A 24,277-nucleotide genomic window follows, 5' to 3' on the forward strand; every position below is an offset into this window, starting at 1 on the left:
ATAACTCTGGTTTATAGTATCTGATATGCCCCTCATTGTATTGGCATGAGGGAACTGTATAACTCTGGTTGATAGTATCTGATATGCCCCTCATTGTATTGGCATGAGAGAACTGTATAACTCTGGTTGATAGTATCTGATATGCCCCTCATTGTATTGACATGAGGGAACTGTATATCTCTGGTTGATAGTATCTGATATGCCCCTCATTGTATTGGCATGAGAGAACTGTATAACTCTGGTTGATAGTATCTGATATGCCCCTCATTGTATTGGCATGAGGGAACTGTATAACTCTGGTTGATAGTATCTGATATGCCCCTCATTGTATTGGCATGAGGGAACTGTATAACTCTGGCTGATAGTATCTGATATGCCCATCATTGTATTGGCATGAGGGAACTGTATAACTCTGGCTGATAGTATCTGATATGCCCCTCATTGTATTGGCATGAGGGAACTGTATAACTCTGGCTGATAGTATCTGATATGCCCATCATTGTATTGGCATGAGAGAACTGTATAACTCTGGTTGATTTTATCTGATATGCCCCTCATTGTATTGGCATGAGGGAACTGTATAACTCTGGTTTATAGTAACTGATATGCCCCTCATTGTATTGGCATGAGGGAACTGTATAACTCTGGTTGATAGTATCTGATATGCCCCTCATTGTATTGGCATGAGGGAACTGTATAACTCTGGTTGATAGTATCTGATATGCCCCTCATTGTATTGGCATGAGGGAACTGTATAACTCTGGTTGATAGTATCTGATATGCCCCTCATTGTATTGGCATGAGGGAACTGTATAACTCTGGTTGATAGTATCTGAGAAGCCCCTCATTGTGTTGGCATGAGAGAACTGTATAACGTTTTCCTTGAATAATGAAATAACAAGTTTTACTTAGAGGTAAATGTAGCCCTTTTCCAATGGTAAAAGCCAGTGTCTTTTATTAAGTATCGGTAAATTTAGATGTTTTTTTTTTTTCATTTTCAGCTGTCCATCCCTTGTCGTGTGCTGACAGTATGCACAAGGACATGCACATGAAAGGGTTGGTCAAAACTACAATTGATCCAGATGGTTCCGGCCCCATTTACCCTTTCACCGTTACCTGCAATATACCGCCGGGTGAGTTTTCTAATTTATAGATTGGAGCTTTTTCGTCGGATATTGTATGTCTCTAACGTTACAATATTCTATATACAATATACTTATTCAATATTTCATCAAACAAACTATTTGTTCCATAATTTACTAACGTTTATTCTATCCAATGCATCCGATTAACATTTGATTCCAAATAAATAATGTTCTTTTAATCAGTTTATAAAATATATATTTATCAAATGACTAAAATGTCACTACTGATCTGTGAGACACGAAAACAGAGATCTGAGTATATATATGCAAATGTTGAACCAATACGAATGTTTAGTACAATTCAAGCTCGTATCTAAAGTAGCATCGAAACTAATCTCATCGGGTTAGTGGACCTGCTGTTGCATGTACGTGTTCGTTTGTACAGCTTGGCGCGTTGCCATAACTGGTCTTGTATATTGTGGTGGTGATTTAGTTCGTATAAATTCTCTTTACTATTAAGGTATTAGATCACTAATAGAGAACCTCCTACTAATTCCTACTATAAACATACTTTTACTGCAATTCTTAGGGGTGCGTAGGTTCAAGCCCTACTGGGACCAAAATTTTTCCCCCTTATTTTCCTTTTTTACTAGTAAGTTTTTACTTCTTTCAAGACTCATTATTGATTTTTTGTACCAAAAATGGAAAAAGATGAATCTTATAGGCGATTTCTTGGTTTTCAAAGTGAATTTACTACTTAAACAGAAGGGGTAGAGTTACACATCTTTAAAAATATTGAGTTACACGCGGTGAAAGTTCTCTATTTTGCTTTCACTCTTAGGTTACATACTGTAGAAGAAATTTAGGTAGGTTTTACATCTTCCCTAAGGTTATTTTTAAATGGAGTAAGCAAAATCCAAAACAGAAACACATCATTCGACCTTATTTTTTCAATGTTGGAGTATGAATTCTGTCTCATTAAATCCGTTTACTCGAGGCACCATGGAAAAAATGATATTGACATTTTTATTTTGTGTTTTATAAGTGTTTACCAATAGTTTGATGTTTCTTCTATTGAAATTAATGGTAAAATGAGTTCTCTGCAAACGTTTTGGATAGTGGCTATCACTTTGAAATTTGTCTCTACTTGAGCTTGAGGAGATACCATAAGTTATTCAAAATTTATAAAAAACGGCACGGTAAAAGTTGTTTAAAAATTGCAAAATAGTGCAAAACACGGTTACCTTTCAGAATTTACCAATCAAACCATTTTGTAAACATTACTATTAGTGACCTAATACCTTAATCTATAATGCAAACTTGTATCCGTGGGATATACAAGTGTTACTTAAAATTATTATCTATTGTTTAAAATCCTTGTTTACACCTCTTCTTTGTTTAAGCGGTATTTATTAATATATCATGTGCATAAATCACATACATACAATCAAATTAACAATCAAAATAATTGAAAGGATCTGAAAACAAGCTTTTATCGAAAACTTATTAATTCATTTCCTTGTTGTTAAAAGAATATGGTGTAATAAAAGTATGGCTTTTTTGTAGTAGTTTGTTTTTTTGAACTCGTCATATAGATTTTACCTAGATAAAAATAAAAATTTTGAAATTAGTTGAGAAATGCTGATTAGTACCAGGAATGTGCTACATGTGGCCAGTTTGCGTCAATGGTCGGTCACCCGCGCGCATCACCGCGGTGAATCGCTTCATTGGAATGATGTATTGCTGCACTTTCACTTTAGCGAAGACAGATATATTCTGAGTTAATTACCAAACGATGGGTGCACAAGTTTATTCATTTAGGAGGAATCGTATTCTAGGGATATAAATCGGATATGATAAAAGGTTGTCATTTGTTGTTTCTACTTCACCGTTTATACAGTAAGGTACGGTGCCCCTAAAGTGACATGTTACACACATTTTTTCAAATTAGGTAATGTGAGACTTTCTTTTATTTCGTTTAAACGAAATCATTTCGTTTAAACGAAATAACTTATTTCGTTTAAACGAAATGAGTTGGTTTAAACTAAATAACTTATTTCGTTTAAACGAAATAAATTAAACGAAATAACTTATTTCGTTTAAACGAAATCATTTCGTTTAAACGAAATCATTTCGTTTAAACGAAAAAATCATTTCGTTTAAACGAAATAACTTATTTCGTTTAAACGAAATGATTTCGTATAAACGAAATAACTTATTTCGTTTAAACCAAATAAGTTATTTCGTTTAAACGAATTGATTTCGTTTAAACGAAATGATTTCGTTTAAACGAAATAAGTTATTTCGTTTATACGAAATCATTTCGTTTAAACGAAATAAGTAATTTCGTTTAAACGAAATAAGTAATTTCGTTTAAACGAAATAAGTTATTTCGTTTAAACGAAATCATTTCGTTTAAACGAAATAAGTTATTTCGTTTAAACGAAAAAAAAGTTACCTAATTGGAAAAAATGTGTGTAACATGTCACTTCAGGGGCACCGTAGTAAGGACTTTGAAACTGATTTTCGAAATAGGTCATAATTTAGGGAACAAAAGTCTAGACGGAGACGAGTATGTAGAATTTGACAAATCTTCTTGGTCCCTAGGTAATGCGGCGGGGGTTTGGATGCGTTGCTATTTAAACGTTTAAGAAAGGACTTGCTTTGATTTCTTCGGACAACGCGTACCATTCACGAATCAGGGATGGAATAAATGAATCTTTGTATAATTGTGTACGACAACATGATAAGAGTATATTCGTGTTATTTCTTAATTAGTATCTATTTTGTGTAACTTTGGAAATGTCATTTTTTCATGTTATAGACTAGTATAAGTTGATGTTTCTTTCCTCTGCTAGATACTGTTTCGCATTTTAAGTCGGTATGCAGGCTGTTATTGTTACAGAGCTTCGTCGCACCATCTCTTTTATTTCGCGTTTAAGTTCTTCAGTACATTAATCCAAAAGGACATAACTGTACCCTAAAAAAATGGTCTTATAAAAGAGTTATTAAGGCGTTCGAGCGATTGTCTGTTGATGATAGATTTCATTGACCTTGATATTCCTAATCTTTGCCACGCACAAGAAATAACGGATGATATGTGCGGACGCCATTTACCATCACTTGTAAATATAACTCTAAATAGTGCGGTTTATCATACGTTCTTGAAATGAGAAGCGTTTCCGTTTTATTAGGATTAAAATCAACTAGTCATTTTTAGCCCAGTGATGTATTTTTGCCGAGGTCAGAATTAACTTGAGATGCGGCGTCTTTACGATCGTCTATCACCACCAGGTATAAACTTATGTCATCAGCGAATAATCGAATGTTTGAATCAATATCATTCACGATGTCGTTTATGTAAATGAAAAAAGAAGAGGCCCGAGGATCGATCCCTGCGGCACCCCGGTTACTAGGTTCTTCCATTTTGAATTTGAGTTTAGTAAGACTACGCGTTGATATAACCCACTGTAAGAGGGTACCCCTTATTCCAAAAGACGAAAATTTATGTATTAATCCGCGGTACCAAACACGGTCAAACGCTTTTGAAATGTTGCAGTAAACTACTCGTATCTCTTGGCCATCATCAAGACTCTTGCAAAAATCGTTATAGACATAAACATCTGTCCTTGAATGTCACCACAAGGTAAGTCAGAATTATGACTTGCTCAAAGCGTTTCAAGATTTTGTTTTATTGTAGCACTCACAAATTGGAGAGACAAGGACATCCATTCCCATGCCGATGTCTTCGAACATCCGCCAATACTGTTGTCTACATTGTCAATATCTATGAATGAAAAAGTTTGATTCCATTACTTTCAGATGTAACCTGGGATTTATAAGAATACAGTAACACTTCCGGTAAAAACGGAGTTCTTCTGGCACTGATCTTGATTGTTATTGATTGTTAATTTTTATTCAAGGTTGCTCCTATAGTAAGCGTTTTAATTGTTAGTTCAGTTGGCTGAAACTGAAAGTCTTACTCTGATTTTCAGCTGATTTCCGGTCTCATGTGGAAACATGGATAGCACACAACAGTATGCGTCTTTCAACAGTTGATGGGTACCAGGCGCCAAACTATTTTGTACGTAAAGTTGAGTATGAATCCGATCTGGCGGGTCTTACGGAGGTTATAGAACGTTCGGACAACTGTGAACAGGAAATACTGTGGAGATGTAACAATTCTCGTCTCATGGCTCTGACTGATCTTGCAGGTACTAGGACACAATGTTGTAATACCCTCTGGTCCTTTGTGATAATTTTCTCATAAAGTTTAACTTTAGCAGGGGGCTTGAGTGTTGTTGCAAATTTTCTTTACTAGTAGTTCTTACGAACAGAGTTGGTTATTATTGTGCTAGTTACGTTCTGTGTTTCCAGAGAATCTTCTTATAGATTTCTTCTTACCTAAGATATATTCTAATAACTTATGGCATAATTTCATTACCTAAATTATTGATTTCTACACGTACACTACTAGTCTGTTCACCACCGCTCTAATTTGTCGCTTGAGAAACCCTCAATTTAATAAAAAAGTATGAATATCAAACGGGTAAAACCGCATTCAAAAAACGCCCTCCCCCCACCCCGCTCGGGCGAAAAAAGAAAGGAACACAGTCGGAGAGCACCTTGGAACGGTCAATGGTAAAACCACTTTTATGGAGCTCAAGCCGGTTTATTGTGCGCAACAAACCTTACCTTTACTCCCGCCATTTAAATCCTTTCAGATGACACATTTTATCTCAAAAAAAGAAAATATTTAACAAGAGCTGTCGGAGTACAGCAACACTCGACTATTCAACAGCTTGGTCAATTAAATGAATACATTTTGTAAAAATGGGAAAAAGGGTTATGGAACCTTCACAGTGCTTATCAGCTCATAAAGTGAACAAGTGCATGAAGTTTCAATCCTTTCTCATAAGTGAATACTGAAATACCATCTTACATACAAAAACTTAACCAGAAACTGTCGAAGTCGAAAAAGGGGCATAATTTTGAAAAAAAAGCAAAGTAGAGTTAATGGACCTACACCGTGCATGTCAGATCATGACAGTGAACAAGTGTGTGAAGTTTCAATCGATTCCCATTAGTGGGTACTGAGATACCAGCTTACATACAAAACCTTAACCAAGAATTTTAAATCCGAAAAAGGGTCATAATTTTGTAGAAAAAGCAAAGCAGAGTTATGGAACCTGTGCAGTGTAGGTCTGTTTATCACAGTGAATAAGTGTGTGAAGTTTCAATCGATTCCCATTAGTGGGTACTGAGATACCAGCTTACATACAAAACCTTAACAAAGATTTTTAAGTCGAAAAAGGAGCATAATTTTGTAAAAAAGCAAAGTGGAGTTATGGAACCTGTGCATTATAGGTCTGTTTATCACAGTGAATAAGTGTGTGAAGTTTCATTCCATTCCCACAAGTGGTTACTGAGATACCAGCTTACATACAAAACCTTAACCAAGAATTTCTAAGTCGAAAAAGGGGCATAATTTTGTAAAAAAGCAAAATAGAGACATGGAACTTGTGCAGTGTATGTCAATTTATCACAGTGAATAAGTGTGTGAAGTTTCAATTCATTCCCTCAAGTGGTTACTGAGATACCAGCTTGCATACAAAACCTTAACCAAATCGGGACGCCGACGCCGACGCCGACACATGGGTGAGTCCAATAGCTCTACTATTCTTTGAATAGTCGAGCTAAAAAACCATTCTCACAAAGATATATCGGCAAGTCGAATGTCCTACCATTCAAATACATTTATTTGTATTATCAAAATCTATTGTAAGGAACTACTTATACATAAGAAACAAATATATATCATATCCAGCACACGAACTTTGTCTGACATTTCGATGACACAAACGATATTGAACATTAAAGAACTATTAATTGAATAGTCAGGGTAGGTTTAACTGAATTTAAAAAGATCAAATGCGATCTTAATGAAATTTAATGCAGAGACATTTCAGGTTATTCAGTTTGAAGTGCATAGAGGTACTGTAGTAGAGCTGCGTATACAATCAAAGTACGGACAGTACAGAAAGGCTGGCTACCACAAAATGTGGGAAACTGTTTGCAAAATTTATATATAGAGCTGCGTATACCAAAATGACATTTTAGTGAATAATTGCTAATAGTTTATGTAGCAGAACTTTTTAATTTATCATTTTTAGATCCAAGTATATCAAGGACTTACGGATACTGGGTTGGAAGGACATATCAAGTTAGTTTCATTGTTCATCATCTAGCATTTATGTTAAAAATATGTAGTTCCTCTTTTTTATATCCATTTAAGATTATTCATCATGTTATGATCTTATAGAATTAAACACTTTAGTTGTGTTGTTTACGTGGATAAATTCTCTTTTCTAATGCATACATTTTTTGACGAATGGCTAAATAAACCACATACATACCATCTTCAGACATTCTGCGCGAACAAAATACTTTTAAGTAAGCGGAGTATCTAACACCACTTGGGGTAAAAGAAAAACCCGTGACAACCTGTGATTACCCGTGACATTGTCGTGACGGTAAAAGAAAACCCCGTGACAGTCCGTGATAAAACGGACATTATGACCGTCACGGGTTTTAGTAGACATGATAGTTACAAGTTTAGTATCTTAACAGAGCTGAAGAACATGGATTTGAAAAAAGAAATTCATTTGCGTGTCTCTTCTATTTAAATATTTGTCGCCCAAATGCATATACCCTTTTCAGAACATGTATAGCTGGGGAGGTTCGGCGCCAGGGACATACAAATGTGCATGCGGTGTCACTGAAAAAGGATGTGTCTTAAACACAACAACATGTAACTGTGATTCGGGCGAAAAACAAACGGAAGACGGAGGTCTGTTGACACGTAAAGAGTTCTTACCAGTGTTAGAGTTACATTTCGGAGACACTGGCACATTTTCGGACGATAAAATAGGACAGTTTAGACTTGGAGAGCTGAGATGTGTTGGTGAAAGTATGTACAATTGTTTCAATGTCCGACAAATACAGTTATAGATGCCTATTTATTGTCATCATGTTTATGTTCTTTGCTCTTTCAAAAGTTGATATAGAATTCTATTAAATTATTACACTGGCGTCTTAGTCTTACTATATCTATCTGGTTTCATCAGTATATGCGTAGTTTGTTTTTTTGTATTTTGATTCGGCATTGCTCCCTTGTATCCACAAGTGATAGCTAAACTATTTCCTCTGCTTACGGGTATTGTTGTTTGCAGATATGTTTGACAACGTGATAACCTTCAGAAAAACTGACGCAACGCTGGAATTTGAGACATTGATAGGTGGCAAGGCATGGGATATCTGGTTCCAGTTTAAAACAACAGCCACGGACGGTGTGATGATTCATGATACTGATGACACGGAGGATAATTTCTTACAGATCAGACTGACAGGTATTCTCCTTTACAAATAACAGGTCAGGTACCAGAAAAAATTGATCGGGGTAGGAACGATTTAGAACGGTGTAAACGGCGAGGCGCATAGCGCCGAGTAGGGTAGCTATGGGAGTTGGCACCCCCTGATGTTAGGCGGGAGGGGGGTGTCCCCCTGGAAATGCTTGAAATATAGCTATGAAATAACGGCGTATGATGAAATTTGGGTCTATGCGATATAATATCAAGTCTGGAAAAGTTATTGTAATAAGGTCGACGCGGTACTATGTTGATATCTATCAAAAATCAATTTCAAACAGTTCGGTCATCGTGTTCCAGTTTTACTTTGATTCCAGATTTGGCATATCCTACCAGTCAAAATACTTCTCTACATTATTTAAAGTTATTTCTGATACATTCAAAAATATTGTCCGCCCTTACCATGATCTTAGTAATCTGTTAAAACAACAAATACTGTAAAAACAACAATTACTATGAAAACAACAATGTTAGTAATATATTTCAGGTGGAAACACGATTCAATTCAGTTACAATGTTGGAAACGGGGCCGACACATTAGAATACAGGGCCAGTAACATTCTCAACGACGACACGTGGCATACCGTGCACGTGGAACATAACCTGAAGCAGGCATGGCTTCGTGTTGACAATTTCCCTGAGGTATTTCATAGATAGATAGATACTTTTTTTTAATTCATTGCATTTTTAAATACATGATGATAACAGCATAAAATAATACATGATGACCAAACAGTGTGAAAACATGTAACATGTAACAATTAAATAGATATTTGCCATTTATACCTTTTGATACATAACAATTGGAACATATCGACGCACACAGTTAGTACAGTTCAGTTAAGTATAGTATCATGTGTTTCAGGGGTTTAAGAAATAATTTATGGCGAAAGAGTGTTTTAACACTATTTATGCACGATTGGCGGTTATACGTCGGGCGTAATAATTTCACGAGGACGCAGCCCGAGTTAAATTATTTGTACGACGTATTACCGCCCGAGTGTATAAGTAGTGTTAAAACACGGTGTTGCTATAAATTATTTCGATTCTAATGTGCCCTTAATCTAAAACAGTAGATAAAATATAGTTGCGCTCTTTCTTGATCGCAACAAAAATATTGACGTCACCGCACGTTAAGGAAGAGTCCGACCTTTAACAAAAATTTAGATAGATCTATGAAAAATGAATGGAGGAAAATTGAGAATATTTCTGATTTATTCTCGTTTTCCGTTTGGCTCTAATCTAAGCCACATTTCTTTGGTACGCTGTCAAACTTGGCCGGTAACGGCACTTTTTGGGCGTCATTTCCTGGCGCCATTTTCACTGTTTCTCCAAGGTTTTTAGCATATCCCTGATTTAGTTGGAAGCGGACACGTATGAAATTAATATATTTTTAAAAGACTAAAAAAATCCTTTCCTGTGATATAAATTTCATGAATGATCTGTGACGTACGATAAGATTATGACGTATTAAAGCGTCAGACGTACATAAGGCGTAACGTAGAGTTTAGCTGGAAAATTGTCCGTTTTTCGAGTATAGCCTTTTAACTAGTCGGGAATAAATGCGCAAATATATTTACTTGCGTTTGATAAACAAAAATTTGTATGTCACCGATTTCATTTTTCCAGTAGAACCAATATTATTTCCCCACCCCGAGCTTAAACGCAACGTTATTTGGTGGTATTTTTAAAGTTACGCTGAAGGTTTCGGACGAGTTCAGAACACTTGTATTATGGAGCATGTTGTCGACATTTTATCGTAAAAATATACGTTTAATGAAAGCATATTCTGAAATATAAGAAACTAACACTTATAATTCGAATCGTAACAGAAAAAAAGAAGTAGTAGTCAACGGGTCACTTTGGCGCCAGTATTTATGAAGTCATCTCGTTTTTCATTAGCATATAACGACCTTAAGGCATAAGGCATATTACTCATAAATGTATTTATAGCGTGATGGCTTAAAAATAACTGTAATCGGTTAACTAGGTTAACTAGGTTATTCCGTCAATAAACGATGAAAACAACGTTCAGCGTTTCTAATCTCGAATATGTACCGTACCGATAGTGACGTAATGTTTCGCACCATGTTCGAATAAACCCTATATAGTAATGTTTATCCTTGGCATATAACGATCTTAAGGCATAAGGCATATTACTCAGACACGTATTCATAGCATGTACCTTCGGACAATCTTAAAGAAATAACAATGAGTGACCTGACGAAAATATTAACTACCATATTTTTTCGTTATTGAAGCTATATTTAGATAATGTCTTACAGTGGTCCCTCCTCTAACTTCATAATGAGCAATCTATTCTTTACTTCATAAGCTAAATTTAGATAAATAAAAAGTAACGTTACAAGAATACGTACTTATTTTCAATAAAACTGGAAGCAGTATTTGTCTTTGGACCTAAATTTCTCGCGCAGATCCTTATGCTTCGCGATAATTACGAGCTGGCACGTGCGGGGCTTCAACAATACAAGTCCGATTTTTTCATAAATAATAAAAGCTTTACTAGTAACACGACGAACTAACGAAAATAAATATGCTCGTATTTGTATTTATGACTGCTACTTTGTTAGAGAAGTAGTTAAGAATATCCCGCAACTACGGAACAATATATGTAGAAGACATTACAGTTACGCATAATTTGCATTCTACCTTTGAATTACCTTTTAAACATACGTTTTGGTATATATTGTCAATAAAAATAACCAACTGATAGCAGTATTCGTCTTCTATATATTTGACCCTAATTACACTCGCGTAAAATATAACATTTCACCCTTATTTAATGGACGGCTATTGCGGTATCAAACACTTACCAGATCTTTACTCTTTGGTATCAAAAATGGCAATGAATAAATTTCGACGGTAATAAATAAAGTCAAGGCGACGGTCTGATCAATATGATACGTATCAGTGTTCTGATTGAATACCACGCATTCTTGAATCAGATAAAATGTTTTTTCTCAACCATGAAGCATTAAATGCGTTAATCCATGCTTCAGTCCAGAACTTACACTGGTACATTTATAGCGAAAAAAAAAACAGCTTATTGTGTACAATACCAATTTATGCATGACAACATATCGAAGTGACATTTGTAGCAGTTAAAAAATGCGGAGTAATAAAAATGATTACTTTCTTCTTTAATGAGACAAATCGCCTTTTCTATATCAATTTCTCGCTTTTTAAACCTGACTTCTTGTTTTGAAAGCCTCGAGTTTTTGTCATTTTTTATTTATAGACATTAAATGTACACTGTTTCGTTAATGCCTGATTAATATTTGCCAATGACTGTTCATTTTTCTAACACCTTGATCGTTTTCTTGTCATGGTCGAATCAATTTTTGCGCAATAACACGTAATTTCCCATAGGGTACGTTTTCATTTTTGATACCGTTGTTTCGAAAAGTGTTTAGAGTGTTTCAAAAAGTGACATTAATGTTTCAAAAAGTGTTATGACCGCGTTCATTAAAACAAATGTTTTAATTTCTGCCACTATTTTTTTCATGAAATAAAATTATTGTAAGAATACGTTGTTTGTCTTTCTTGATAAGTGTAACCATTCCCTCTTCATTAGTCAGTAAAAAGCCGTAAGAATATGAACCCTACAGAGCCCACCAACGAAACCTTTATACGTTTTCCTAAGTCTAATGTCGAAGAAAACCTGTCTAACGGAGAGAGGTGGCACGTATTAGGAACTCGCGCCCCGCGAGCAGAAATTGTCTACTTATAACTTTTCAAAGACTTGAGAGACGGATACGTACGTCCTGATTATAAAGGCCGTTACATCGGGGGTAGCGGCGCTCATCTCAGAAAAATGGCAGAGTTAAAACAGGAACAAGAACTATCAGATGGTTATTTTTATCGACAATATATACCAAAACGTATGTTTAAAAGGTAATTCAAAGGTAGAATACAAATTATGCGTAACTGTAATGTCTTCTACATATATTGTTCCGTTGTTGCGGGATATTCTTAACCACTTCTCTAACAAAGTAGCAGTCATAAATACAAATACGAGCGTATTTGCGCACTGTCGCGCCTCACCATCGTAGTATCACCGTCCTAGTGTTGCGCTTCACCATCGTACTGTCGCGCTTCGCTATCACACTGCCACGAGTGTATTTTTAGCTCACCTGAGCACGAAGTGCTCAAGGTAAGCTTTTGTGATCGCCCTGTGTCCGTCGTCCGTCGTCGTCAGTCGTCAGTCAGCCGTCGTCAACAATTTGACTGTTAACACTCTTGAGATCACAATTTTAGCTCAATCTTAATGTAACTTGGTCAGAATATTGTCCGCAATAAAATCTTGGACGAGTTTGATTTTGGGTCATCTGAGATCAAAAACTAGGTCACCAGGTCAAATCAAAGGAAAAGCTTGTTGACACTGTAGAGTCCACATTTATGACTGTATCTTCATGAAACTTGGTAAGAATGTTAATCTTGATGATCTTTAAGGTAAATTTGAATCAGGGTCATCTGGGGTCAAAAACTAGGTCTCCAGGTCAAATCAAAGGAAAAGTTAGTTAACACTCTAGATGCCACATTTATGACCATATATTAATGAAACTTTTTCAGAATATTAATGTTGATGATTTTTAAGTCGAGTTCAAATCTGGGTCAGGTGAGGTTAAAAACTAGGTCACCAGGTCAAATCAAAGGAAAAGATTGTTAACACTGTAGAGGCCACAGTTATGACTGTATCTTCATGAAACTTGGTCAGAATGTTATTTTGATGATCTTTAGGTCAAGATCGAATCTGGGTTATGCGGGGTTAAAAACTAGGTCAGCAGGTCAAATCAAAGGAAAAGCTTATTCACACTCTAGTGGCCACATTTATGACTATATCTTAATGAAACTTGGTCGGAATGTTAATCCTGATAATCTATAGGTGAAGTTTAAATCTGGTTCAGGTGGGATCAAAAACTAGGTCACCAGGTCAAATCAGAGGAAAAGCTTGCTAACACTCTAGAGGCCACATTTATGATCATATCTTAATGAATCTTGGTCAGAATGTTAATCTTTAGGATCTTTAGGTCAAGTTCCAATCTGGGTCAGGTGGGGTCAAAAACTAGCTCACCAGGCCAAATCAAAGGAAAAGCTTGTTAACACTGTAGAGGTCACAATGTTGGCCCAATCTAAATGAAACTTGTCACAATGTTACCCTCAATAAAATCTTGGACGAGGTCGATATTGGATCATCTGAGGTCAAAAACTAGGTCACCAGGTCAAATCAAAGGAAACTTTGATCTTGTTAACACTCTAGAGGCCACATTCATGGCTATATCTCTATGAAACTTAATCAGAATGTCTGTCTTGATGACCTCTAGGTCAAGTTCGAATATGAATCATGTGGGATTAAAAACTAGGTCACCAGGTCAAAAAATCAAAGGAAAAACTTGTTAACACTCTAGAGGTCACATTCATGACTGTATCTTCGTGAATCTTGGCCAGAATGTTAACCTTGATGATCTTTAGGTCAAGTTCCAATCTGGGTCAAATGGGGTCAAAAACTAGGTCACTAGGTCAAATCAAAGGTAAAGCTTGTTAACAACCTAGAGGCCACATTTATGATTGTATTCATGAACTTTGGTCAGAATGTTTATCTTTATGATCTTTAGGTCAAGTTCGAATCTGAGTCATGTGGGGTCAAAAACTAGGTCACTAGGCCAAATCAAAGGAAAAGCTAGTTAACACTTTAGAGACCATATCTTAATGAAACTTGGTCAGAATGTTAATCTTGATGATCTGAACTTTAGGTCCATAGGTCAGGTGAGCGATACAGGGCCTTCATGGCCCTCTTGTTTATTATTTTAAGCTGACAACAAATATTTTAACGTTTCATGGCTTGCAATATAAGAGCTGTTTATACAACATTTTCGCACAAACAGTTATTTACAATTGCATGTAAATACATTATTATTTTCCAAAAGAGAGGTTAATTTTGAATACAATGATATTTTACTTATAAGTAACACTCGGTCCAGTGATGTTTGTTTGAACAACACCCTACCGGTTGATATTCATTTTTATACTTCATAAAAAACAATGTAACATAGGAATAGACCAGCGGAGACTATTCTTGAACAGTACATTTCAAAAAAAATATAAAGGTATGATATGCTTTGAATATCATCATGTCTGATGATATTCATTTTAGTGACACAATGCCGGGAGATTTTATTTGAATAGCACCCTGCTGATATTCGTTTGAAAACAGCAGCCGGGTGATATTCATTTAAATACCATCAGTTCTGGTGATATTCATAAAATAATACCCGTGCCGGAAATCGTTCTAATTATTTGATCATTGGACAGAGTGGACAATACTATACAATACAAAGTTAAATTAAAGTCGTTCCTGATATACATAGAGAAAAGATGGGGAAGCGCATCACTACGATTGTGAAGCGCGGTACAGCGATGGCGATGCGCGACAGAAAGATGGTGACACTACGATGGTGAAGCGCGACAGTACGATGGTGAAGCGTGACAGTGCGATGGCGAAGCGCAACAGTGCAATGGTGACATTCGAATTATAAGTGTTAGCTTGTTATATTTCACTATATGCTTTCATTAAACGTATATTTTTACGATAAAATGTCGACAACATGCTACATAGTACAAGTTTTCTGAAATCGTCCGAAACCTTCAGCGTAACTTTAAAAATAACACCATATAACGTTGCGTTTAAGCTCGGGGTTGGGGAAATAAAATTGGTCCTACTGGAAAAACGTAATCGGTGACATACGAATTTTTGTTTATCAAACGCAAGTAAATATATTTGCGCATTTATTATTAAAATTTAAACAAAATTCCTCGACTTGTTAAACGGTGTTACTCGAAAAACGGACACTTTTCCAGCTAAACTCTACGTTACGCTTTATGTAAGTCTGACGCTTTAATATGTCATAATATTATCGTACGTCACAGATCATTCATGAAATTTATATCACAGGAAAGGATTTTATTAGTCTTTTAAAAATATATCAATTTCATACGTGTCCGCTACCAACTAAAACAGGGATACTGGTATGCTAAAAACCTTGGAGAAACAGTGAAAATGACGCCAAGAAATGACGCCCAAAAAATAAAATGGCGTTACTGGCCAAGTTTGACAGCGTACCAAGAAATGTGGCTTGGATTAGAGCCAAAGGGAAATCGAGAGTAAATCAAAAATATTCTCAATTTTCCTCCATTCAATTTTTATAGATATATCTAAATTTTTGTTAAAGGTCGCACTCCTCCTTAACGCGACGTCATTCTAGCGTAAGCGTGTTTTAACAGAGATAAACATAATAGAATGCAATATAAACCTCGTAATATTCATTTTGAATTAGAACTTCATATATGTCATTTCGTATACAGTAACATTTAACGTTTACATATAATAATAACTGTAAAGAAATTTCAATCTCCGTATTGTATTCATGTTAACAGTATCAGAACTGGAGAAGGCCAAGTAATCACTACACATATACATGTCTTGTTTCACCAATCACAATGTTAAAACTTTTAAGAGCAATAAGGACATTAACTTCCATATAGTGTAGAATATCTTAAGATAAAAACTTGATAAATAAGCGTTCCTAAATGTCTCATAAGCTTTTTTTTATTATCTGACTGGATTAGTTCAGAAAACTTCATCATACTCGGTCTATTCCATTGCTTTAGTGGTATATACTGTTTCTTATATCACTATATAAACTACTTTCAGTAACAAAATGATATTTAACTTCCAATTTATTAGAAACAAAACATTTTCTTTCATCAATAGGAATTCTTACAGGTTTAATCCACCTTCCAGCTTCAATTTGTAATCCATGCGAAGAGAATCATAATTTAGTTTACACTTGACAAAACTTATTGACCGTAAAATATTCCAAATATGGTTGAAGTTGAAGCACAGAAAAAGTTTTATAAAAACGGTCTCTGTCTAGAATTCCAATTTTGGACGAATTAGTCATTCAATCTCTGCTTAACAAAAGAAACAAACATTTTAACATGGTCGACACTTTGACGAATCCAAGCATCTACCACACCTTGGGAACATGGTAAATTCTTAAGTAACGTACACCAGATTGTATCACTCAGATATCTTTCCATATCATTTTTAGCTCACCTGAGCCAAAGGCTCATGGTGAGCTTTTGTGACTGCTCAATGTCTGGCGTCCGTCGTGTGTCGTCCGTCCGTCAACATTTTCTAAAATAATCTTCTCCTTGAAAACCACTGGGCAGATTTACACCAAACATCTCAGGAATGATCCTTGGGTGGCCCCCTTTCAAAGAAAGAATTGAATTCCACTCTGGTTGCCATTGCAACCGAAAGGAAACACTTTAAAAATCTTCTCGTCCAAAACTGCAAAGCGTAGAGACTTGATATTTGTCATGTGACATCATCTATTGCTCCTCTATGAAAGTTGTTCAAGTTATGCCCCTGGGTTGAAAAGAGTCCCCGCCCCTGGGGTCCCAAGTTTTACATAGGCTTATAGGAAAAAAACCTTATATATATTTTCTATATGGGACAAAAATTTAAAAATCTTCTTGTCTGAAAGTGCAAGGCCATTTGGTATGTTTCATTGCCTATTGGTCCTCTACCAAGATTGTTCAAATTGTGTCCCCGAGTTGAAAAGAGGCCCCACCCAGGGAGTCCCAAGCTTTAGATAGACTTATGTATGAAATAAACTTTAAAAATCTTCTTACCTAAAACTGCAAGGCCTAGGTTTTTGATATTTGGTATGTATCATTACCTTGTGGTCCTCTACCAAATTATTCAAAATCATGCGCCTGAGGTGAAAAGAGGCCCTATCCTGGGGTCCGAAGTTAAATTACATAGAAAAATCTTTAAAAACTTTTTATCTAAAAGTTCAAGGCCTAGGCCTTTGATATTTGGTATGTAGCATTTTGAAGTGGACCTCTAACAATGTTGTTCAAATTATACCCCTGGAATGAAAAGAGGCCCCGCCCGGGGGTCACTTGTTAAATGAGTTATATAGAAAAAAATACTACAAAAATTATCAGATCATATTTTCTTGACTGTTTAGTTATAATTACCTAATGACCCCAAGTGATTAGGGGTCACCTAACTCTGACCTTGACCTACTGACCTACTTTTTTAAGATACAGCCTTGAAATTTGGATGACATGTACAGTTTTGCACACTGATCTTAAAACTGATTTTAAGTGACCATAAATGTGACCTACTGACCTACTTTCTTAATATTTTAGCATCAGTTTGACATTTGAAACATGCTCACACAACTGGGAAAAGATTTCAATGCTTACTTACATTTGACTTTTTTAAGTAGTAGTATTACATTGTTTTACACCGGATACCTCTTTTAACATTTTCCAATACAACGTAGATTTTTCTGTTTAGTGTGTTGTTGTTTTTTTTTTGTCATAATTAAATCTACATTTACTAATGAGCTTTTATACTCTGAACTGGCTTTAACCATTTGTATTCTATTTATATCACTTTTGCATGCGCTATATCTATTTAAACATTTTAAGAAAATATCCTTTTTTTCAAAATAATGTACATTAAACCATGGCTTATTACGTTCACTATAGCCAACATTTACATTATTACGAGTATCTAATCTCTTAACAAAAGGAGAAGCTGCATTTCCGAAATAGTCTTCAAGATTATGTATACACTGGTCAGTATCAGATTGACTATTATTCATAGTAATATTTCTGAGAAAGTATCCAAAGACGCTCAATTATTAGGCCCATTTAAATTCTTAGTATGTATACTCTTTTCTTCCGTCTCCATAAGTACTTATGAGAAATATTTTCATATGTGATATTTATATTATTATATACTATCAGAACGAAATGTTACACTAATTACATACTTGTTCTGACATATTGTCATATGTGATATTTATATTATTATATACTATCAGAACGAAATGTTACACTAATTACATACTTGTTCTGACATTATGTTTCGGTCATCAATATTAAAAGATGAAATATTTTGAAACTTATTATATTTACACAATAGGTAATTAACAACAACACAGCTTCACTTAACCTAAGTCTATTTTCCGTGTTTGATACTGAACCACTGGAGATACCAGGTCTAATGGAACTGACAAAGCCTCTGACAGTTGGAGCTACTGTTGATCACAGGGACGGATTTGTAGGGTGCATGAGGGCTTTGAGAGTTAATGGGGTACTTATCGACATGAGGGGTGCTGTTCGTAAGGGCAAGTTCACCTACGGAGTACAAGAAGGTACATTTTATTCCACATTTTCCGTAAATTTAAATATAATTAAAGTTCTGTTTCAAGTTGTGAATGACATTTTGAATGTCAAAGATATACAAGGTCTGAATATAATGCCATATACCTAAACACTTATGATGGAGAATAATGGAAATATTGTACTTTATCACTTTTTGAACAGGTTGTGTTGGTAAGTGTTCGAGCAATCCCTGTTTCAATCAGGGTCAGTGTGTCGAGGGATACTCACATTACACGTGCAATTGCACACACACGCCGTTTGAAGGAAGGATGTGTTCGAGAGGTATTTGAGTTTATAATTTAAAAAATAGTTATTTTTTTTCAAACGTTACAGTTTTAGTGAACTCAAAGGTTCTCTTTTGTCCCAGGATACGACTCCATCCGCTACCTTGATCAGTCCCACAGTTAAGAGAAATTGGGGCTTGCTAGCAAACTCTGTGGAGGGATAATACATCACGTGTAATTATTTAACAAGAATGTAATAGATTTGGAGCAGTTTTTTTTCTATTAGAACACACTGTTCCGATTTTAATATCTTATTATATATACTGAAAAGTAGATTAATTTATTCGAAGCTAAAAGTAGGTGAGCTTGAAGCCGTCGTTTACTTTTAGTATTTTAAAACATACATCAGAAGTATTTGTATTGTGGTGTTATGTTTTTAACACGATATTCTGACATTACAGTGTGTTTTTCTATTTACACAATTTTCTGTTTCGTAGAGGTAGGCGTTAGTATGCAAGGTAACTATATGATTCGCTACGATAATATGTCCATCAACGAAGAAGGAGGCTTCAAGTTTATTAGGATTGGCTTTATCACAAAAAGGAAACAGGGAATTCTGTTGCAGCTTAGAGAAGCCGAGAACCCGTTATTACCGTATATCTCCATAGAAATGAACAATGCTGGTAGGTTTTATCGTTTAAATATTGAAAACAACGGGCCATTACATTATTATGTTTATTATGTTTCTATATAACACTCTGGCTTTAAAAAATAATATATATCATGACAGTTGCGTGTGCATGATACTATATTACGATTGGAAAATAATATACAATTGTTGCCTTTTTCTGAGGTCGATATGTGGATTTCAGTATCGACATGATAAAAGTGATATCGACCGAACGTAAAAGGCAACAATTGTTTCATTATTAAATCCAGCCTTCTCAAAAATATAAACATTACATCTTTTGGTCAGTTTTCGTGGTAAATTGTGTACGACGTCGCATTGGTTTGATGTCAAACCGTGATGACGTCACAGCTGGTTGTCAATTTGTGTTTTTGGCTCCGCCTTTGAATCAATATTGACCTTTTATCATTGAAAATGTGACTACATCTAGACCAGTGGAAAGGATTATAAATATACATGTAGATTTAATAATGAAATAAATTATCAATAAATTTAAATGACACCGAGGTCATTTTTACTTGTGTTAATGTAATAGGTAATAGTTCATAACAAAATATGTAATTGATCCGGTGTTGTGATATTTTGGTAATTAAGGTTGAAATTGTTTTTTTTTCTAGAATACATTTTGACGATAACATAACCACGATGTTATGATTATAAATTTCATACTTGATAGCAATATAATGTCAATATAATGATAACTTGTATTTTTTGACAGTTTTTCACATATTGTAAGCATAAATGTTATACTTCTTTAAGTGATATTTCTGATTTGTTTCGTTAAAGGTGGCGCAAAACTAGAATATTGTTTGTAGATATGTAATGTCATATACTTCGTCCCAAAACCCCCGACCTCTCTCTCAACTTTTGACCGAAAAAAAAACCTGTTTGTTGTGAAAAATATCAGTGGATAAAGGAAAAACAGCATCAAAGAGCAGCTGGATGTAGTGATAAGGTTTTGGTGTGAAAGGTATTGTCAAAAAAGGGAATAATTTTAGTCTTCAGAATTTTTTCTTGGAACATATGGAAAGGTTTAGCTGGCCGGTAACCCATCGGACCTACTCCCCTCCCGACTCCACCTACCTGTCAACATTGATATCGCTTCAACACCAATTCTTTCATCGCACTGAACATAAAGTACTATTTAAGGTAAATTAAGAAAATAGCAAGATGTAATATATTTGAGCCTCCGTCTCGACATGGCACTAATACCTTTAAGAAACGATAGGATACAAAATCAAATGTTTGCTTGTGTTTTGCTTTTAAATTAACGGCCAAGTTTCATTTATGTCGGTAAGAAATTGGCACTGAAGCCGTCGAAAAAAAAACCGTTATCATATATAATTGCTTTAAAATGACACAAAATGCGCCACCATGGAGATAAGAATGCTGCGACATATACATTTTACATTAGATACTATTACATCATCCAAAATGCAGACGGATAAGAGTAAAACCGAAATAAGCTGAAAAGAGCTCCATGTTTTCTTTCTTTTCTCGATTTTAAATACATTACCTTAAATGGGTCATGTACTTCAGATCTGTATTATATAGAAACATGGGATTTAGCAGCAAAAATATTCAATTACACGATGTATTATGAATTGCTACAGTGCAATAAAATTGAATTTACCTGGGTGACAAGGTTTTCTTCATCTTTATGCCAGAATAGCTGTAAATGTATTCAAATCAAGTATTTTTTCACAACAGGTGGCGTAAAGTTTTTCATGGATATTGGTTTTGAACGTTGGGAATTGAACACATATATACCAGGCATAGATCTGACAAACGGACAGGCGCATGAAATCATTGTGTGGAGGGAAGAGAGCGGAAAACGGCTCTTTATGCAGGTAAAAACGTATTTTCATGATTCTGTCAGATCAAGATATGGAAAACAAGAACAACTGTAATTTAAGTTCAGAATACACAATTAAGTAGACCAATGGGAACTTGTGCGCATGTCGTCGATTTTTTTAATAAGTAAAATAATGAAACATAGTTAAAAATCATCCAGGCTCTTGAAGTGCTTATACTTGAAAAATGTGCAGCCAGACCGAAACTCAAAACACGGGACCTCATAATACCGATCCGATACTCTAACAATCGAGCTGCATTTTCCCACATTTTTAGCTCACTATCATCAGATGGTGGGCTGTTCAAATCACTCTGCGTCCGTGGTCCGTCGTCCTTCCGTCCGTCCGTCCGTCCGTTAACAATTTCTCGTTATCGCATCTCCTCAGAAACTACTGGGGGATTTTGACCAAACTTTGTCAGAATAATGTATTGGTACCCTAGTTGTGTCCCCCTTGAAAATCACACTGGTTCAACAACTTTTTAGTGAGTTATGGCCCTTTGTTTATTTTTATAATTTACATAGATTTATATAGGGAGAAACTTTGAAAATCTTCTTGTCCAAAACCACAGAGCCTAGGGCTTTGATATTTGGTATGTAGCATCATCTAGTGGTCCTCTACCAAGATGTTTCAAATTATTTCCCTGGGGTCAAATATGGCCCCGCCCAGGGGTCACATGATTTATATAGACTTATACAGGGAACAACTTTAAAAAACCTCTTGTCCAAAACCACAGGGCCTAGAGCTTTGATATTTTGTATGTGACATCATCTAGTGGCCTTCTGCTAGATTGTTCAAATTATTTCCCTAGGGTCAAATATGACCCTGCCCTGGGTGTCACTTGGTTTACATAGACTTATATAGGGAAAAACTTTGAAAATCTTCTTGTCCAAACCACAACGCCTAGGGCTTTGATATTTGCAATATAGCATCATCTAGTGGTTCTCTACCAAGTTTGTTCAAATTATCCCCCTAGGGTCAAATATGGCCCCGCCCCGTGGGTCACATGGTTCTTATAGACTTATAAAGGGAAAAGCTTTAAAATCTTTTTGTCAATAACCTACAACATTCAAATTTGGACCACATGTATAGTTTTAGCGGCAAGATGAACTTTGGCATGAGTTGACTTTGATTTTGACCTTGTGACCTACTTTTACATTTATGTAGCTACAGCCTTCAAATTTGGACCACGTGCATAGTTTTTGCACTGAAAAAAACTTTGACCGTGACATTGACCTAGTGACCTACTTTCACATTTTTGGACCACATGCATAATTTTGTGTTCAGAAATGAAATTTGACCTTGATTTTGATCTAGTGACCTACTTTCACATTTCTCAAGCTACAGCCTTCAGATTTGGACCACATGCATAGTTTTGTGCACCGAAAAAATCTTTGACCTTGACATTGACCTAGTGACCTACTTCCACATTTTTGAAGGTACAGGCTTCAAATTTGGACTTCATGCGTAGTTTTGTGTTCCGAAATGAAATTTGACATTGATTTTTACTTTGTACCTACTTTCACATTTCTCAAGCTACAGCTTTCAAATTTGGACCACATGCATAGTTTTGTGTACCGAAATGAACTTTGATCTTGAGATTGACCTAGTGACCTATTTTCACATTTCTGAAGCTACAGGCTTCAAATTTGGACCACATGCATATTTTTGTGTTCTGAATTGAAATTTGACATTGATTTTTATTTTGTACCTACTTTCACATTTCTCAAGCTACAGCCTCCAAATTTGAAGCACTTGCATATTTTGTATACCAAAATGAACTTTGACCTTGAAATTGATCTAGTGACCTAATTTCACATTTCTCAAGCTACAGCTTTCAAATTTGGACCACATGCAAGGACCACACGCACAGTGTTGTGTACTGAAGTGAAATTTGACCTTGATTTTGACCTTGAGCTAGTCTTGAAATTTTGAACATTTTGAACATTCAAAAATGCCTCAATGGTGGGCGCCCTTGTACTATTAAAGTCCTATACCGTGATATGCTCTATTGCTATATTCTTCTTCTTCTTCTTCTTGTTCGCGAATGGCTTTGTAGTCATAGCGATATTGCATTGTCCTGTGGTTAGTTATGTTTATACTAATTTATTTATTCTCGATTGCCAAACAAGTTCTTACAACTTATATTAATGGTTCTCGAGACTCATTCCAGATGGAACAATTTTTTAAGAGCAAAAAAGGCAATGTGGAATTAAAGTGTCTTGCCTAAGGACACTACCACCAAGGCTGTGGTCGGGATCGAATCCGGGATCCTTCGTCCTCAAGGCGGACGCGCTACCACTGCGCTACGTTCATTTTGTCTTCAAGTCCCTAGGTTTCTTTCGGGGTTACCTCAGACTTATTTCTGAGTTAAAACTTTATCCTGAGAATAAAGGAGCTATTTGTCCCATAGCTTGGAGTCTGTTCATAGACATTAGGGCGTGTCCACACATCGGTGGGCCTGGCATTCCACATGTCTGGGGGCAGACCTCCTCCGAGTCCCCTGCAGTTTTGCCTGAGGCTGCAAGGTGCTCAGTTACCGTGTGGCGCCAACTGGGAGGCACTGCAAAAGGGCTTGTCTGCAGAGATGCTATGTACTGGCAGGGAAGACCTCCTTGTTCACCAGAAGGCTAGCCAGCGGTAGAGGCTGAAAGCGGAAGATGACAAACACACAGCACACCACACTTGACGAATCAGCAGACCAATGCCACACCTCTTTCACTATATGAAT

General features: G+C 35.8%; 1 protein-coding gene across 1 annotated transcript in view; it reads left to right on the forward strand.

The window, feature by feature from the left end:
- LOC123560112 (neurexin-4-like) overlaps positions 1 to 24,277 on the forward strand; it is a 99,917-nt gene that overhangs the window by 38,941 nt on the left and 36,699 nt on the right. Inside the window, exons 12-21 of the mRNA XM_053516987.1 lie at positions 1,002 to 1,133; positions 5,081 to 5,299; positions 7,259 to 7,308; positions 7,806 to 8,055; positions 8,318 to 8,494; positions 9,000 to 9,154; positions 18,540 to 18,771; positions 18,944 to 19,063; positions 19,503 to 19,688; positions 21,404 to 21,543. Of these exons, the coding sequence (XP_053372962.1) occupies positions 1,002 to 1,133; positions 5,081 to 5,299; positions 7,259 to 7,308; positions 7,806 to 8,055; positions 8,318 to 8,494; positions 9,000 to 9,154; positions 18,540 to 18,771; positions 18,944 to 19,063; positions 19,503 to 19,688; positions 21,404 to 21,543 (1,661 nt within the window). The remainder of the gene's footprint in view (positions 1 to 1,001; positions 1,134 to 5,080; positions 5,300 to 7,258; positions 7,309 to 7,805; positions 8,056 to 8,317; positions 8,495 to 8,999; positions 9,155 to 18,539; positions 18,772 to 18,943; positions 19,064 to 19,502; positions 19,689 to 21,403; positions 21,544 to 24,277) is intronic.

This window comes from Mercenaria mercenaria, chromosome 10, assembly GCF_021730395.1.
Source record: "Mercenaria mercenaria strain notata chromosome 10, MADL_Memer_1, whole genome shotgun sequence".
NCBI lineage: Eukaryota > Metazoa > Mollusca > Bivalvia > Venerida > Veneridae > Mercenaria > Mercenaria mercenaria.